Here is an 18,961-nt window from a genome sequence, read left to right as displayed (position 1 = left end):
TGCACTAATCCAGGCCTGCAGATTCTATGACCCAATGATCTGCTGCTGAAAACATGATGGAACACTTTTAATTTAAAAACTAAATCCATATGACGTTTTGAACTGCTGATTGTAGAGCAGGACTGCAACAGAAGTGTTAAAGTGAGGGAGATTTGCTTTCTGAATCCAAGTACTGTACGTTTGTCCTACAGTACATCCCTTTCTCGCCAGGGGTCGCTATATAACAGCACATGGTCTCCTGGCCAGCTGTCTCTCCTGCAGAAACTCGCAGTCTCAGTCCTGGGGATAACCGTGGTCTCGCTGTCTCCTCACAAGGCTCCAGTTTACATGACTAGTTTTTGAAGCGCAGTAAAACGGGACAGTGCCATTAGTCTAATGGCAATAAATCAAATGACACACGCATGTTTATGAATGTGCCCTCACGCGTGGGGCCATATGGCAGCGAAAAGAACAGGATTGGTGACTTTGTATATGACCTTTTCGGAAAGAGAGCTAATCCCGAGCCATAATAGACTCCGGGACCGATATGGAAAACTGCTGCACCGTTATCTCGGTTGTCTAGGAGACCATCAGAGCACCGGGCCGGTGGAGATGCCGTGGTATTAAAAGGGGGGGGGGGGGGGGGGGGGGGGGGTGCGTGTGTCAACTGGAGACTTTTTTCTTTTTTTCTGTTTTTTCTATAAGTGTCATTCTTGAATGCTGCATCTCGTGCTCGATTAAGAACACACAACTATTTTCTTACCACATTTACAACGAAGCCTGTTTTTTAGTGGTGAAGTTACAAGTTCCATTTTAGAGAAAGGTCAGTCCCCAGAACAGTGGATTGGACAGATTAAAATGCACTTTAGTGACATCAATTGTAAAATTTAGACGAAGCTGAACTGAATTGTGGCGGACGAGGCGCATTCATTCAACCAAATGCCACAGCAGTTTGTTTAAGTGATAACACGGGCCTTTAAAGCGAGGCCCTGTTGTGGAGGAGCAGGCCTGCTGACCGGACAAATCAGAGAAAACTAACGGTGCATGTTAAGCGGCTTATCCCATTGTGGAAATGAAGATAATGCTATCGTGTTCCGATGTGTTTATTAGGACGGAATCATTTTCACAAGTGCAATTATAGCTGGAAATTGAGCTTTATCACCTTATCTGTAGGCTACTGTAGATAGCCTGATTCCCAACCTACTAAAAAAAAAACTACTGAAATTTAGTTTGGAAATGTGTGACAATATTGCCTCATTTAGTAAAATCCCAAAATAAGCTGTATCATAAATTCCCAAAAGATGGGATGCATTTTAAAAAAGAAGAAGAAGAAGAAGAAAGAGGAGAGACAGATTAATCTAACACATAGAAAAGGATGAGGCTAATCAGAGAGATAGCATCACGGCGTGCGGTGATATGTAAAGTGCGTGCACCAGTGGTCCGGCCAATAAACTCCTTCTAATGTCAAATAGAGCTTATATTAGTTGCAGCGGAAAACGTGTAAATACGTCTCATTCCCTGCGCTCTGTCTCTATCAACCTGCGGGATCCCCCCCACCCCCCCACAAATGATGCATTAGATGCATTGAATGTATTTGTTGTGCAAGTTTGAAAAGGCGGCGATAATCTGGGAGTGAGAGATAAGGAACACCAATTTATTCAGCAGCACTTTGGACCCCGCTTCCAGCCTCGGTCGGTGCTGACACCCCCAGCAGTTTGCTGATAACGATTAGGCCATTTATTATCTTCACAGAGAACAAAGATTGCGCGGTGCCGATGAAATATTACCCCTGGTAATAATCAGAAGGAGAAGGACCCTGGCATCTAATGCAGTGTGCATATAATATCTCCCTGACGAAAGCCGTGCACACACACACACTCGCGCACCCACACATACACACGGAGTATGTGCAGAACGCACAGAAAACGCATTAACAAAACAAATACTATTTATTAAATATTGCTAAATATTTATTATAATATTAAGTTTTAGTGAATTTGAAACATTCAACTTATTGGAAAAGTAATAATAATGATGTATTTGAGAGACATAAAAAAACAACTACCGAATAAATTGTAACTGTTGTTAAAAGACACATATGTGAACTCACATTTATTGGGTTTGCATTATCAACTTAATAAAAATACACAACGTTGTTTAGTCCACAACAACTCGCTAAAATAACCTAAAATAAGCCAACAGTTTTCAGATTTAAAATATTAAAAACAAATAAAACAAAAAAGAATGCTTTATTTCAAAACCGCAAAACCTTATACTTTTAGACTGTTAAGAGTCCAAATAATACTGAGAAAGTATAAAAAGTGCTTATGTTAGCCTATTGGCGTCTATTATTCGTGCCTCCAAGCTTTTTGCTCTGACGAGTCCAAACATTAAAACAAATGTTTACCAATTCAGCAATTCAGTCAGACTTCACATTTTCTTATCTTTTCTCTTCCCTTTTTGTTGCATGTGTGTATGTGTGTGTGCGCGCACTCTGGGGAGCACGGGCCCCGAGTTGCAGAGGTCCTCGCGCCCCTTGCACCTGCCTGGCTTCGGCGCAACGCACGAGCCCAGGTCGCGTGCAAGAGATTTTAGAGGCTTTGCATGTTTTACAAAGTTGTTGTTGCTGTGTGGGATATAAAGCCCCCCCCCCCCCCCCCCCCCCCAAACACACACAGACATAAAAAAAACGGGGTGGAGGGGGAGGGATGGGTATTTTTCTTTCTTTTTTAAACATGTTTAACTCAGTGTTTTGGGCGGGAGGTGGGGGGGGGGGGGGGGGGGGTCTCTCAAATCAAATATCTCAGTAAGTCAATTAGGACCGAGGCTCTCGGTCTATCCGAGTTGTTACAAAAAGCGAAAAGAAAACAACAAGAAAAGAAGATAGAGCATTTATTATCACTAAAAAGTAGCTTTTAGACTTTAATTATTGAGCAAGGAAAGCTTTAGAAAGAGCACCGTGCATTTCCCAGCTATGCAATTTCTAAGTTCACTCCCCCGGTCACAAGCCTCAGGTTCAGCCCCAAATTAATCATAATGACTGCGCATTATGCAGCTGGGACAAGTTGGGTTCGGGGACTCTGCTCGCTCCCTTGGTGGCTCCAACATCTAGCGAAGTTCTTTATTTCCCTGCATGTATGTAGACCATATATTAAATCCACAGGCTCAGGTAAGCAGCACATCAGTCTGTCAGGGCAGAGCTCACAGTGACCTCGAGGAACGTTGATATACATTTTAAAAACAAAAGGATGAAATGCTGAAAAGCACGTGAGACACAAGCTATCCTAAAGTATGTTGAGAACCTCTCGGGGACAGGTACCGCTGCCAGTTTTTTGTATTTAACCAGGACCCGGAAGACAGGCTGCTGGCTGACGTGCCATTACGCTGCTGTGTGCCCGCAGCCTCTCACACAGGCACACAAGTTTTTTTTTTTCTTCTTCATTTTTTTTTAATGCTCATATTCACAGAGGTTTGGACAGAGCGAGAATAGAGGGGGGATACTGCAGACACTCACCGCTCTCCGCTCCGTGACGACACAGCACACAGAGCAGCGACCATCAGGCCACCGGGTTTTCCATTTAGTCTCGACAGCATCATAAAAACGGGGCAGATCTGGACACCTCTTCGGTTTGGTCGTTCATTTTGCACCGTTATTATTATTGTTATCATTTATTTTTGGAGGAGGAGGAGAAGGAGGGGAGGGCAGAGAAGACGCGAAGCTGCGCAGTGAATCAGATGGTTCCACTTTCTCCGGTTTGACTTTGTCTGCTGTTCAAGACTGGTGGAGGTAAGCCAATTACTGCGTTTTTAAACTATCTGAACTTTAAAATATTATTTATGATTTTATTTTATTTTTATTTGATATTTTGTAATTATATATGAGGCTATTCAAAGTAAGGTACTGGTAATAATAATTGCTACAGGCTCAGCATAAAAAAAGAAAAACGGTTGCTTGTGCATTATTTTCATGGCTATCGAGGAATAAAGTACACTGATCGCACGTGCACTCTTTATGAACTCTTTATTTATAATTATACATCCCCACTGTCACAGATATTTGGATATTAGGCCAAATATAACCCTCCGCAACATCTCTAAAGCGGTACAGTGATATTATATGTTTGATGCAGTCATACGTTGTAATGTATTTTATCATTCATTACTCATATTATTATTCGTCATTATTATTCATATTCACTGCAAGCGCGCTGTTTTTCTTTTAATTTCTACAGCACCGCTTGTTTTTCCCGAATGATCGACCAAAAAAGTTCAAGATTAAGTCCGGGTTAACAAAACGGATGTATGTGTGCCATAGCTTCTTAAAATAAATAAATAAATAAATCCTTTTTAACGTGGCTCACTTTTCGTGTTGCCGTGGGAAGGGTCTTCTGGCCCCGAAAAAGGAAAAGAAAAAAGAAACTAAATTGTTTAGTGTATCATCAGCGAGATATTAGTGACGACAAAGGTATTCAATTGTCACGCTTTAAAACGCATAATGACTCGAGTAACCCTCTTTGATCAGTAGAAGGAACAATCACATCACTACACTGGTGGAGCTGAGACAGGGGGAGGGCTGGTGCGTCTCCGCAGGCACGCAGGAGTGCCTTTCTTTTTCTTCCACCCTCTCTTACCTGTGCTGCTGGGTCTGCTTTATGTGTGCATGATTTAAGAGGCATGGCGTGATTGTGTGTGACTATACAAAGGGGTTTTTTCCTTCCCACTGTCACCAAGTGTTTGCTCATGGAGGCTCTGCGTTACCACGGGGTCTCTCCCTTACAATATAAAGGCAACTGTTGTTAAGATTTGGGGCTGTCTAAATAAAGCTGTGAATTGAATTGAAATGATTACAGCAAAGAACAGTGGCATGAAGATGGAGTTGTGAGTAAACATGGTAAGAGGTCCAAATGTGTTTTTTTTGTTTTTGTATTTATAGCTCCAATAAGTGGTTTTGACTGTAAAACTAGGTTCACCTTGCGGTCCGTAATCACTTTTTGTTGAGTGTGTGCAGTCCATGTTAATGTCCTACCCGCTTTTTCTGAAATGTCATTATTTTTGATTCAAAAATGACTTAAATGGGAGACTGTGCTGCTCTTAGGCTCCCTCTCTCAGCAGTTATATGGTGGGTGCTTGTGTCTATAAAGCCCCCCACCCACCCAGTGCCCTGGCTCGATCTAATTAGCCGTGAGTAAAGGGGACAATAATGCTTCAGCTGGTTTCTGTCATTCTCTTCTCTCTGGCTCTGCTTATCTTCACAAGCCCCACAGTGGCTCTTCACACCCCCATCCCCCCAAAACACACACACACACACACACACACACACACACACACACACACACACACACACACACACACACACACACAGTTGGGCACACAGTCACACACCTACACTGGATAATGATGGATGACCGTGCCCAATGGGAACAAACAGGTAGATAAAGCCAATCCCATTTAATAACAGCATGGATCGGAATGATAATCTTGTTGTTCATTAGCCACTGTGGCTGCACGGTGATACAGTTGTTGCACACAGTTCTCGCCCAGCTCAGGAGGCGTTGTGCGAGGGGACGCGTTCTCCGCTCTTTGGATGGCATCGCCGGGTGAAACAATACTGCTGTGTCCTTGAGAAAGACAGAGGGAAAAAGGCAACAGCAACTCCCCCACCCCCCGTCCTCTCCCACTAACCCTCCATCACCCTCTCCCATCTTTTTGTTCCAGCAAAGATACAAATGGGATTAATGAAGGTATAAATTACAGAGGGGGTAAATCCTGCTGAGTAATCCATTTGGCAAACATGCAAACAACAATGGGAATACTACAGCAGCTATCCTGAGCCTGACTCACTCTCCCAGTGGTTAACACAGCCAGAATGCAACACAGACCGGCAAGTCTGAGCCACAGTGTGCAGTGTCCTTTCACTGACGGCTACAGGATCAAGAGCATTGCTGCATACTCACTGACGCTCAAACAGAGGGAGTCCTTGTTGCTTAGGGTTCAAGCATGTGACAGCAATTACTGTGCGGCATTAAATTGTGGGTAATTGGTGCAGTATTGTTGATTGATGCAGTGTAAATTACAACACAATATTTGTCACTGACAATTAATAAGCATATTAAGGTAGACTTCACTCCACCTGCCAACTGTGGCTTCTTTTCCACTGGAATGTCAGTTATTGGAGTCGCTGGCCCTCTGCTGCCACACATGTTGTAATTTGTTGATTTTAGGAGTTGACAAGCTCAAAGGGCTGAGCTCATCAACTCGCTGCCTCTGGCAACATGCCCGAGATTTAATGACTGATGACTGACACACACACACAGGCGCGCAGTTATACCGCAGGTATGACATCAAACGTGATTATCGCCTAAATGACCTGTGCCGTGTCATCACGGCAACCCCCCGCAGGCCCCCACCCACACTGCTCAGCTCCTAGTTAGATTTTGTGACGTTGGATCCCGGCGTCGGCGTGGCGGCCAGTCTGTTCAGGGCACCTTCCAATTACTCCTTGTCAATCACACAAACGCAGCGGCAGTGCACGTAGATCTACTTGCGCACAAATAACAGCGCATGTGCTGCTCATTTTACGCACGCTTTCAATAAACAAAGAAATAAATACAAGAAAAAATATAATTGGACAGAAACGCATTTTTTCCCTTTTTGTCTAAAGATTAAATACCCCGCCAGGTTTCATTTTTGTTTTTGTGGGCAGTTTGTGAATGAGCGCATCGGGAGACGCTCTGACTGTCACCCACTGACTTTTCGTACCCTACGTGCAACGTGAGGCCTTGCGCCTATCCCCTTTTGTCTGGCCAAATTATCAACGGGCGTCATTAGAAATGCAAACTATGTTTTGATTGCTCTGCCCCCGAGACAAAAACCACTGTTTTCACAAAAGGAATGTCGTGCTACTAATTAAAGACAATTAGGCGCTCCCAACAATGGGAGGGGGGCAATTCGGGGTCATAAATCGACTCCTCCTCTGTTGGTTTAAGAGGTGCTGAAATTGCTTTTTGTATTTACATGGGGAAGACAACAATCAAAATACTTACGCTTATTGCTAGTAATAAGGATTGATATGCAGCTTTAACCGGTCAACTGTGGCATAAAACCAAAAGACATTCGCAAGTGGGTGCGAATTTTAAATATCACCCACGAGTATTAAAAAAACGAAAGGTTTAACAATATTTTGTAAATGGGTTTATAGAGACCAAGGGGAGCTACGCCTGCATGGGTACGTTGTAAAAAGCTAACACTGGGCCATATATATTAAGGTGTAAATTTCACACATTGTTAGGCTCTGTCTTCAGCCCGTCGCTAAAAAGGCAGATTATCAGAGGTCGATTGCTCATTTCGTTTGAGCTTCATGAGCGAAAAAAAAGATCCCCGAGAAATTACACTGCTGATTGATAAGTCTTTTAGTTTTTCGGTGCAGGAAAATGAAAATTGAAAGAAGGAGAGCAGGGACGCATTTAGCCAATTGCGGCAGTGCTCGCTATGATTGGTCCAGACCGACGCCCCGCCCCCCATGGCTTGATATGGGAATTTACTGGCGCCAGCCGCATCAGTCTGCCCCACATCTCATTAATGCGCCTGAGCACTGCAAGGATCAAGAGGTTTACACATCCAGGGCTCTGTATACCATCAGCTGATCACAACTGCAACAGGTATCCAGAGGAGACATTTAAGTGTTTTCTTTATGCGGATACAGGATGCGTTGCTTCGACTTGGAGACAGCGATGTCTTGTTTTTTCCGACTTGTAATGGCAGGAACCCTAAATTGTGCAAAGTTTACTTTACGTGTCACCCGCTATAATTAGATAAAAAACGAAGGGTGCTTCGATTTTGCATGGAAGGAGAGACGTGTCGTTAAACTAATATGTTGCTTTCGTCTCTTTGCAGGTATCCCAGAGGAGAAGAAGGGAGAGCGAGTTATTTAAGGATTCTATTTCTGCTGTAAATCACAGTTCAGGAACTATATTTTAAGGAGGAATCGACTTCCACTTGGAGGCAAATAAAGCCTAAACAGAGAGGCATTCAAGGGGAGAGGGGAAAAATAGAGACTGTCAGCTCAGACATGGAGGTCGCAGCGGCAGATCAGTCTCGGTGGATGGCGCACCATCATGCTGTGCTGAACGGTCAGCACCCGGACTCTCACCACCACAGCCTGAGCCACAACTACATGGAGCCCATGGCGCCTTTACTGCCGCAGGACGAGGTTGATATGTTTCTGAACCACTTGGACTCTCAAGGGAACCCCTACTACACCAACTCCCGAGCAAGGGTCACCTACAGCCAAGCACACGGTAAGATGCGCTCAAGTTTACGATCACCAAGTGTGAGGCCAGATAAGATAAGATGTCTGAAAATACAATATAAATAAAATTGTATTTAAAAAAATCCATTTATAGATCCATGTTTTAAAAGAGTCGTATAATACCATAATTTTAATGTGTGTGTGTGATATTAAAGGCTAATGATTTTTGTGTGTAAAAAAGCTTATTGCCAGCCTAACAACAAAAGCCTCTGCAGCAATTAGTTAGAAAAAGTCCTTCTTGACTTTCCTGGGTCAATTCACCAACATAAAAGGAATTTCTAACAAATGACAGCAAGAGGAAAGGGAAGTATGTCACTTAACCCCTCTCTGTTGGGGCAGGAGTTTCTGGAGGGAGAGAGGCACTTCCCGGATATAAAATAAAAAGCGCAAATTTACTAATAACAACCTTTAGTCCGAGAGCTGCTGCGGACGAAAAGATAATGCCCAGACAAGGAGCGCTGTTTATTTAACACTTTTGTAGGCTTTCATAATGCTATATCGGCTGCTTTCATTTAATGGAAACTATTTGTAGAGAGGTTACTTAATTTCGATTTAAAAAAAAATAAATCTATTATTTAAAATCAACTACGAATATTTTATCTACATCTGGAGCTAAATGTCGGATTTGAGAAATTCAGGGAATTTAACAGGTAAGATTTTTTTTAACTGAGTTGTAAACTAATGATAAGACTTGTGAATTACTGAGAAATTAAAGCAGAATACAGCCATATTAAATAGACTGTTATGGTTTTCAGCTCGCCTCACTGGGAACCAGGTCTGCCGGCCACACCTCATCCACAGCCCCGGTATTCCCTGGCTGGACCCCGGTAAAGCAGCTCTGTCTGCTGCACACCACCACAACGCATGGGCGGTCAGCCACTTCAGCAAACCCGGCCTTCACCCCGCCGGCTCCGGCTACCCCTGTAGTAGCAGCACCGGCACCGCTCCGGTGTCTTCGCTCACTCCAGCGTCGCATTCCAGCCCGCACTTGTACAGTTTCCCCCCTACCCCTCCAAAAGACGTGTCCCCGGACCCCGGCCCTACCTCTCCGACCTCCACCTCAACCAGGATGGATGAGAAAGAGTCGATAAAGTACCAAGTGCCGCTGACGGACGGCATGAAAATGGAGAGCTGCAGTCCGCTCCGCAGCGGCCTGGCCTCGATGAACAGCCAGGCCCCAGCCACGCATCACCCTATCCCAACCTACCCGGCCTACTCTCTCTCTACACCCCACGAATACGGCGGCAGTCTCTTCCATCCCGGCAGCCTGCTCGGCGGGTCCTCGTCCAGCTTTACGCCCAAATGCAAAAGCAAAGCCAGATCGAGCTCAGGTGAGTCTCACGTGTGTTTTGAGCCCCCCTCCCCCCTTTTTCTCATCAGATGGCAGATCAAATCGATAAGGCCTAATTAAATGGTTATGGTTTATTCAGCTGAGCGGTGAAGCGTTGCGCAATATAGGTTAGTTTACACAACCAATCATCGGTTGATGAATATTTCATTGGTCTCCACGTAAAGGTGATATTAGTATTTCCACTATGGTGCGAGCATCATTTTATTCTTTTATTTTCTCTTTCATTTATTCACAGGTGTAATTACATTTATCAATTTCTTAATGCTTGTATTATGTAAACTTCGTGGCTCAGACTTGTTGCTCCAGTGAGTTGCTTATACGGAAAAAAGAGCGATAATTTCCACATCGGACACTGTCAAGTCTTATTTCACCCATTACACTTTTTTTCATACTTGTGTGATTCATTCTCTTAAAATGTCAGTGTAATCGAGGCGAATAGGCAAAAAATAGAGAACGAAAGTGGGATTATATAATTTTTGGGACTGACTGGTTATTCATATGTATATGTTTTTATATATAAATAACAACTAAACGATGCATATAAACTGGTTAAGTATATGTTTTTAAAAATAAGTGAAATAATTTAGCCGCTTTTTGAGCAGAGAGAAAAAAGTCCAACACTGACATTTTTTTACACACTAACTTTACATTCAGACGCCACACCATCAACGGTGCTCAGGCAGGTACATGTTCGTGCCACAGGCTTGTTTTCTTTTAAACGTGGCCTTTATTGCGCTTAAAAAACGAGGGAGTCACGACGCCCTGGCTCCTGCCATATCCTGTATACCTCCAAGTGAACAAATCACGACCTCCACCCCGCCCACCGCTCTCCCCAGCACTAACAAAGCACAGGCGACAGAGCCCTGCTGTTTGTGTTTTTAAGCACGGCCTTGGCCCGCTGTGCTGACATGAAGTGGAGGGGCGAGCAAGTTCACAGCAGATCTGATTCTCCGTGAAGATGAGAGTGCATTCTGGTGCAATGAGCAACCATGGATTTTTAAAAAAGGACTCAAGCAGTTTCCCATTTCCCCTTAAATTTAAAGACATTAAAATGTTCATAATAAAGCAGCATATTTTCTGACTGTCTGGACAGGATTTTGATTCAATATGCTGCATGTGCTGGGAGTCAAATTTAAGGGGGGATACTTAGACTTTATGCCTGACACTAATGGGCAGACATTTGAAAAAACAACTCAGCCTGCTTAATGAGTGTGTAATTTCCCTACATTGTTCCAGCTGTGGTGCACTGAGTTACTGGACAAAAGAAAGAATGGACGTGAAATAACAAAAAATGCAGTGTGTTAACAAATTGTTCCAAATGTAGCTTTGCAATTATCTGCATTGTCATCCTTTGTCGCCGTGCTTTTTAACACACCTGGGGAATGCTCGGTGCCTGATAATACTGAGCGAATATGAGCTGTTGTGGTGGAGAAATGTTATACTGTGACATTTAAAAGAGCCTGACCAGACTGTGCCTGAATCAGCAACACAAACATATCTGCCACGACGTTAGAAAAAGAAAAAAAAGGCTCTTATCTATCAAAGTCAATGTCCAGTGCCAGTAATTGTGATTGATTGTTGGACAAAATGCCACAATGACATTTTCTCTGTCAGCACGAATACCTCACGGTACGGCTTCCTGTTGAACTGGCCCTCAAACCCACAGCTCCTTCCCCTCGTGCAGCTCACCTTATGCACGGAGCTGTTTCGCCTTCCCATTTGTTTTTCGTATTTCAACACTGAGCATTGTGCAAGGCAAAAAGTTGTAAGTCATTGTGGGCGAATATGTAAAACATATTAATGAGACTGCTTGTGTGTGGTCGCTTGACTTGTGAAATTCTTTAAGGGGAAGAGAAGGGAGGTACGAAAACACAAGAAATGCATTTCAAAAGGAACCTAGCCTTTTTTTTCCTTTTTGCTCAGGTCAGGTCCTATTGTGGTGCAAGGGTGGGACTTTGGGTGTCGCTGGCATTATAACAGAAATAATGAGGTGATGCTCTAGGGAGAGGGGAACACCTGAATTAAATGAGCTTTGGTTTAGCAACAGGCTGTTTGAAGTCAAACCTGAACGGGGGAAGAAAAACTTGTGGGAATAGTTTTTCTTTAAGCAGCTTGTACAGAAGAGAATGCGCACACACAGGACACTGACTATTGATCCAGTCACCAAGAATGATAGAAACTATATTACAACTTGTGCTGATACAATGCTGTCTCACTGCTGTTTCTGACACCAACCAGCACGCAAGCTTCTCATCAAACACTTTCCGACACATTTAATACCACCTACACACACTTACTTTCCTCTCGTGGGTGCCCACTAAGCTGATCAATAATGTAGGCTTAATTTGATGGTGTGTCTTACTCTTCTTGTTGGACACCTCTGGACATGTTTTGGCTGTCTGTGGCCTCCCCACTCCAGATCAATTTACATAGAGGTGTCTGTGTCCTGGGCAGCCGTGCACACTTGGTACACCTGCACACTGATATGGATGTTTGTCACTACCCCAATTTTTGACTTCATATTACAAGGCCATCTGAGGTCATGCACCACTCTACTATAACTACCTGACCAGGTTGTGCTACACAGCTGCTATATGCTGCTCCACAAAGAGGGGGGAACTTTTTAATTATATAAAATTTCCTTTTGTCTCCTCCTCTTGAACTATATGCAGAGGGCCGTGAATGTGTAAACTGTGGTGCTACGTCCACCCCGCTGTGGCGGCGGGACGGTACCGGCCACTACCTGTGCAACGCCTGCGGACTGTACCACAAGATGAACGGCCAGAACCGACCACTTATCAAGCCCAAACGGAGACTGGTGAGTCCTACATCTCGCTCCATCCCCTCACTCTGAGAGAAGGCACCCAAATATGAGCACAAAGCAGATGCCGGCAGCACAATTCCAGGAAAGTTATATTTTCCCTATGATCTTCCTGGAATTGTTTGTCCCTCTCACCCCCCGATGATCCGCCTTCATGGCCTGTTACAATACTGCTACTATTGCCATTGTTCCTGCTATCATTATTGCTGGTACTTCTGATACTGTTACTGATACCAATGCCCATGCTGCTTTAGTTAACACCATGCTTGAGTAAATGAAAGGCAGCAATGACAGAGAGGAATCCTGTGGTAGCTGTGCCATGTTGCAGAGCTGCTCAGTCTTTATTCACAATAAACCTGCTAAAAACGGGGCTATCTATCTATCTATCTATCTATCTATCTATCTATCTATCTATCTATCTATCTATCTATCTATCTATCTATCTAGTATGCTTTATATATATTTTGTTAAAATATTTTATAGATATAATTTGTAATCAAATTGCATAATAATAATAATAATAATACTAATAATAATACTAATAATAATAATAATAATGTGCCGATTTATATTAATTAAGGTATTAAAAAAATAAGGTCTAAACTAATAAATTGTTTTGAGCTGCGTAACCTTTGACTTCGTTCACACAACCTCATTATGATGGCTCTGATGGTCTTCATTAACACTTTCTGCTAAATTCGAAAAATTACACCGCATTTTTTTTTCCTGAAATACTAAAACTCGTTTTTGAAATGATCGTTTTTCGTGTTGTTCCTTGACGATTTCCACGTCGTTCCTATTCGTAAAAGAGAAAAAAAGTCCATTACATTTTCCACTGGGTCGGCCCATGTGGCTGTAGCTTTTGCATTTTCAGCTCAAGTGTTTTTCAGAGTTGTGTTCAAAGGGGCATCCAGTTGTTTCCTATCCGGATATCTGGCCGGCCCAGATAAGGAAGTCAGGCTCCCGGCTGTTTCCGCCTTCAACCAGCGCTCTGCATTCTCTATGGCTAGACTGACATATACTATAAAGAGATTATCACAACACTGGAGGAGCCGCTTATGTGTGAAGAGACAGACCGCGAGGGGCGGGGACTGGAAAATAAATGGATTTATGTTGTTCTCTTGTTTGTCATTATCGGTGGGCAGTGCTAGGCTTAACGCACAGTCGCTTTGCATTTTTTAAATTTAAATTATGATGCATTTATATTTTACCTCATATGAAAATGACCTGGGTTGTTGTTGCTGCTGCTACTCGCCAGGTAAACAGCAACGACTCCACCTGAAATGAATTAAAAGACTAACCTGGATGCTGCACGCACGGCACGGAACCGGAGGCTCCTTGCATGTGAAGCTAATGCTTTTTATTATGTGTGGAAAATCGATCCGTAATGGGCACGGCGGCATATTGTCAGACAGGACACCGTGTCTCACACGACTCGCAGCCCATTTTTTTTCTTGGATCGTGATAAAATGCAGAGTTTACGCAGGACCTCCATTAATAGGATACTTATCATTAAATAAAATTACTAGCGGGCCTGTAGAGTAGCGTGAGAGACGTCTGCAGGGGGGGGGGGAGAAAGAAAAAAATGGCTCCATGTCTTATTGCACAAATTACAAAATTTGATCATAGTTGTAGCGGGCGACATACATCCAATTGATTCAATAGAGAAGTTAAGTAATTTCTCCAGTCTGTGTGTCGCTTCTTTTGATGTTTGTCTGCACATATTTGTGCGGTCAGAGATGGGACCTCACGTGCCGCCGTTTAAGAAGTTTAAGAAAAACCTCCCGTTAACTTTCCCGTCGTGTCGCACATTTTCTGGGATAAGGTATCAGTGTTACGGCTTTATTTTAATCTAAATGATGCTTCTGCTGCTGCTAATGGTTCAGACGAAATCTACTGTGATGCGCCTGCGCTGACCTCCCTTCCACAAGTGACCGAGTTTAGTATTTATGATGCATTTTTCCTGCTTCCTTCAGTCCGCTGCTAGACGTGCAGGCACCTGCTGTGCAAACTGCCAGACCACCACCACCACCCTTTGGAGGCGCAACGGGAACGGAGATCCGGTGTGCAACGCCTGCGGCCTTTACTTTAAACTGCACAATGTAAGTAGCTTCGGGAGGGGGGGGGGGAGAAAAATGAGTGTGGGGTTTGGAATGGAAGGAGGAGGGGAGGGCTGCTGATCCTTAACTGGTTAAGTGGGCGGACAGCTCGTATCGATTTAGGAGCACAGAAAGTGAGAGTGGGGAGGCAAAGCCTGCTCACACTGTCGAGCAGAACCCACCGGGCGGCTTTTTTATTAAACCATCGTTGTTTCAATGGGGGGCGTTACTCCCCAGAGAGGCTGCCGGGTGGGACTGTCATTCAGTGTAACGGCGTCGGTTACACTGATGAGGATTTGTCTGCTGGCTGCTCCTTTCAGAGCCCAGCCTGGTCCTCATCCCGGTGTATTCATTAATGAGCACTGTGGTTCTGTTTGGTTTGGACAATTAAACAAAAGATTAAAAAAACCCACACGCCCCTGACTCGCTTTATAATGGAGCTATATATGCAAAACAGCTGCTCATTATTTATAGCCTTTTATGAATAACGCTGAGGTTATTCATAAAAGGCTATTGGGATAGTAAAAAAACAGTAAACATGCAACATGTGACATATTTCTGCTAAGATTTAAAATAAAGAGGCTGTAAAGGAGCTGTGACAGTAACCTAAACCTAAATGTCTACAATGCTGTATTCACACTGTCAGTGGTGCTTTTGTTCGCCACGCCTGAGCTAATGTGCCGCTCTTCTGCTCTTCACAGGTCAACAGACCTCTGACCATGAAGAAAGAAGGCATCCAGACACGCAACCGCAAGATGTCCAGCAAGTCCAAGAGGAACAAACGATCAGGGGACGGCTTTGACGAGCTCTCCAAATGCATGCAGGACAAGGCCTCTCCCTTTGGTGGTGCGCCTGGCCTCGCCAGTCACATGACCCACATGGGTCACCTGCCCCCCTTCAGCCACTCGGGACACATGCTGCCAACGCCCACGCCCATTCACCCTTCATTCGGTCACCCCCACCACTCCAATCGCTCGCCGGTCTGGGCTGAGCCTCACTGAGGCCTTTTCAGACCCAGAGCCCCCCTCGCCTGTAGGAGTCATCACATCGCCATAAACACTAAATGGCCTCCCGAGTCACGACAGCTGAGCAGCCTTGTTTCGTGTACAGTGGTTGTAGGGAAAAGACTTTCAGTCGGACTTGATGACTTATGGCTGCGTCACGGCTGACTTCACTGATGAGCCGCTGCGGAGAGCGAGACTTAAGTGGACTCTGTAAAGAGCTAATGTGAGGAGGGGTTCGTTAGTCCTTGGGTGACAGGGGATAGCAGGATTGGAGATGTTTGTCATTCTTTTTTTGCTTATTTTTTACTAAGTCACTTTGGTACCCACCTCTCCTTGATCCTGCAACAGGAAACTCATGAGAGGGCTTAAAAAGAACCGCTGTTTTCACCTCACGACCATCTCATTATATACTGAGACACACGCGCCCTGTCCATCCCCAGGCTGTCGTTCACGACTGCTCCTCAGTGCTGGAAGTCTTCAGACTGGCTAAACAGACTGCCGCAGAAGTCATGCGCCCCTGTTCCTGACCAGTCAGATCCAACCAACAGTACACCCCAAAACCAGTGCCCCTCTAACATGCTGGATTGTACACACCACCTGTTTTTGATAACAGAGTTTTATGAAAACAAAGCAAACAAACAAACAAAAAAAACGCAGTAAATAGAGTGTTTATAAATGCTTAATTGCTATTATTGTTGTTATATTGTTATAATTATTGCTACGATAATTTATTTTCACTCTTTAAGCTTTTGTCCAACACAAGGAAAACGTCTGATTTTAATTTTGTGGTTATTATGTAAAGAAAACACTGACCTGTCTTAGATGAAAAAGTCCCTGAGCTGTACGTTTTTATCATTTTTCCATCTCACACAGAAAAGGAAATAAAGTTTAATACTGAGGTAAGATCTGTCTCTATCCTTATACGCTGCACACATTCCAACTGACAAAGGGCAGTAAAGAGAAGAAAAACAGCGTGACCACTCCTTCCCTTTAAAAAAACCCAACAACCTGAGCCCAGTTTGTTTTTAAACTACTCCTGCTATGTTGGTGGATTTCTCATTGTGATTCTGTTTGTTTAAGGTTTGATAATGTACCTCTTTGATAGAACACATCATGTGTCTGAAGTGTTTTCACAGTAATGTGCACACACATTATGGCCTGAACGGTCCTTTTAATGAAGACTACTTGATTATTAAAATCATAAGTGATATCAGATGTATCAAGGGAAGCTCTGTGATCCCTTAAGCGTGGTAATGCTTTGGTCAGGCTCCTCCTCTATCTGTGATGGCTCGTTGTTAAGAAAAGGCCTCTTTGTGGAGTTAAAGCCCCGGGCTGGACCATTGTACCCAGACAGCAGGCTCCAACCAAGGGCTCCCAAGTCATACAGTCATACATATGCACAGACCCACATGCTCTCACACAAATGCAAACCCTAATTCACACCTAATTTAACCAAGTAATACATGCAAGGTCTCCTTCTTCTTTACTTAAAAAAAAAAATCTCTAACAGCCAAATTCTTGATGAATTTGCATGTGAAAAATACTGAGTCATGAGTTCAGTTCAGCAGGAGCTGCTCTTGGTCCCCGCGTCTGTCGGAGTAGCCCTCTCTCTCTCTGCCTCGGCCAGGGTGATTGGAGTGAGAGGAAGGACAGTGGGTCTTTAGTGGGAGAGAGAAGAGGAAGGAAAGGCAATCAGGCGACCTGAGCAAACACATGGGGGTCTGCTTGAACCCTTCGCACACAGATGTGCTCGCAGCTGAGGCTGCCAGGAAGCAGGCGTCAGCTCTGTTTCTCCCTCATCTCCTCCTCTTTTTCTTTCTCTTTTGTTTATCTTTTTTTCACTCTCCCTCTTCGTGCTCTCTCATTATTTTCTGTTTGTCTTCTATTCTTCCCTCCGCGCTTGTCGTTCTGCTTCTTCCCTCCCATTTGGACGATTACAGTAAAATAACGGGGCTGGAGAAACTTTGAACAGAGCCAGCCGCTAATGAGTCTGCTCGATTAGGGCCAATTTGAGGTCATCATCGCTGAGTTCAGCGTGCCCTCACACACCCACAGCACAAACCATCCGATTAAACGGTCTACGGTGAAATCAGACAACTACCCCTCCCTGAACCCTCCACCCTCCTCACATCTGCTGGACTGCTGCAGAGGTTGATCTGCTGGGGTTTCCCAGAGTCTTGATCCGTTCACATTGAAAATAATATTTATCCAGGCTTTACATATAGAGGGCATGTTGCTATCCAGTGAAGCTGGAAGGCTCTGTGGTTAGCTTATGCTACATTGTAGCAAACTCCCAACACTGACTGGCTCGACATGCATGAACACAGCACTGAAGGACTGCATGTGAATGTCTGTTTTCACTGAGGGGGTGGGATCATCTTGATCCACTTGCTGAACGTAAGTGAAAACGTAACGCTCCACTGCCAGCAAGCAGCCTAGCATCTGTGTGTAGCACAGTGTTTTTGGAGCTGGGCCTCGCACGGGCCACGAGTCCAGCGAGTTGTGCACCGCTATAGTCAGCGAGCCTGCTCAGCCGGGCTTGGCCAGACTCCCGGACTGAGAGAGGGAGACGGAGAGAGCCAGCTCTCCTCAATGAGGCCCTCCAGAGGGAAGGAGAAACTCTCCCAAAAATAATACCAGAGTCTGCCAGGCCAGCAGCTCGCAAGCACATATGCAGACATGAACATGCAAGTGCACATGCATACAAGGTTGGTGTGGTGTGTGACCAAGCATCATAAACCTGGTGTGCATATTTGTAGGAAGCAGGCCTACATTTTAACTCACATGCCTCACAAGGGTTAGGTAGCATTAGGTAGCGGGCACAAGGCACGCACGCTTGCACATGAAATGACTTCTGGGTGAAGTATTTCGGTGTCTGCGTGTGCCACTCCTGCTCAATTTTCTACCCCATTAAATTGATTCAGTTTCTGCAACAAGAGGGTTTTGTATCCTTTTTACTCACTAGGTCTCACCAAACCAACAGCTACATTGAAGAAGACATCTCCTTCTAACTCACATCCTGAGTTATGTGACACAAAAAAGAAAAAAAAAAAGCTGTAAAATAGGATGTTACTTATCTTCCCTATCAGAGTGGCATTCCATAGAGGAGATGAAGAGGAGAGATCTCAGATGCGTTGGCGGGGTTGAACATGGTGGCCACCTAGATCAGAGCACCGAGAGGTTTACGACTTCAACCTGGAACTGGATGTTTCAACTCATCTCGACTCCCTGCCTCCTTCTCCTTCTCCCCTCCGCTCTTCCGCTTGTACTCAACCTCCCTCGCCACCATCCCCACCACCACTCATTCCCCCCCTGCGCTCGCATATAACTAACCATCTCTTCATTTTCCCCCCACTCCATCCCCCTACTACTCCCACTTTCTTCTTGTCTCCCACTCCT

At 44.4% G+C, this 18,961-nt stretch overlaps 1 protein-coding gene across 1 annotated transcript; it reads left to right on the top strand.

Moving 5' to 3' along the window:
- The first annotated feature begins 7,524 nt into the window (after positions 1 to 7,524).
- gata2a (GATA binding protein 2a) lies at positions 7,525 to 16,465 on the top strand. Its single transcript, XM_082533309.1, has 6 exons — positions 7,525 to 7,637; positions 7,873 to 8,276; positions 9,043 to 9,618; positions 12,311 to 12,456; positions 14,436 to 14,561; positions 15,260 to 16,465. Exons 2-6 carry the CDS (start codon positions 8,048 to 8,050, stop codon positions 15,557 to 15,559), a joined length of 1,377 nt encoding a protein of 458 aa, XP_082389435.1. The 5' UTR covers positions 7,525 to 7,637; positions 7,873 to 8,047; the 3' UTR covers positions 15,560 to 16,465.
- Positions 16,466 to 18,961: the final 2,496 nt, after the last annotated feature.

The sequence above is a fragment of the Aulonocara stuartgranti genome (genome assembly GCF_965226115.1).
Source record: "Aulonocara stuartgranti genome assembly, chromosome: 5".
In the NCBI taxonomy this organism is placed as follows: domain Eukaryota; kingdom Metazoa; phylum Chordata; class Actinopteri; order Cichliformes; family Cichlidae; genus Aulonocara; species Aulonocara stuartgranti.
The sequence above is the reverse complement of the archived record's forward strand: the minus strand, read 5'-3'. Positions and strand labels throughout refer to the sequence as shown.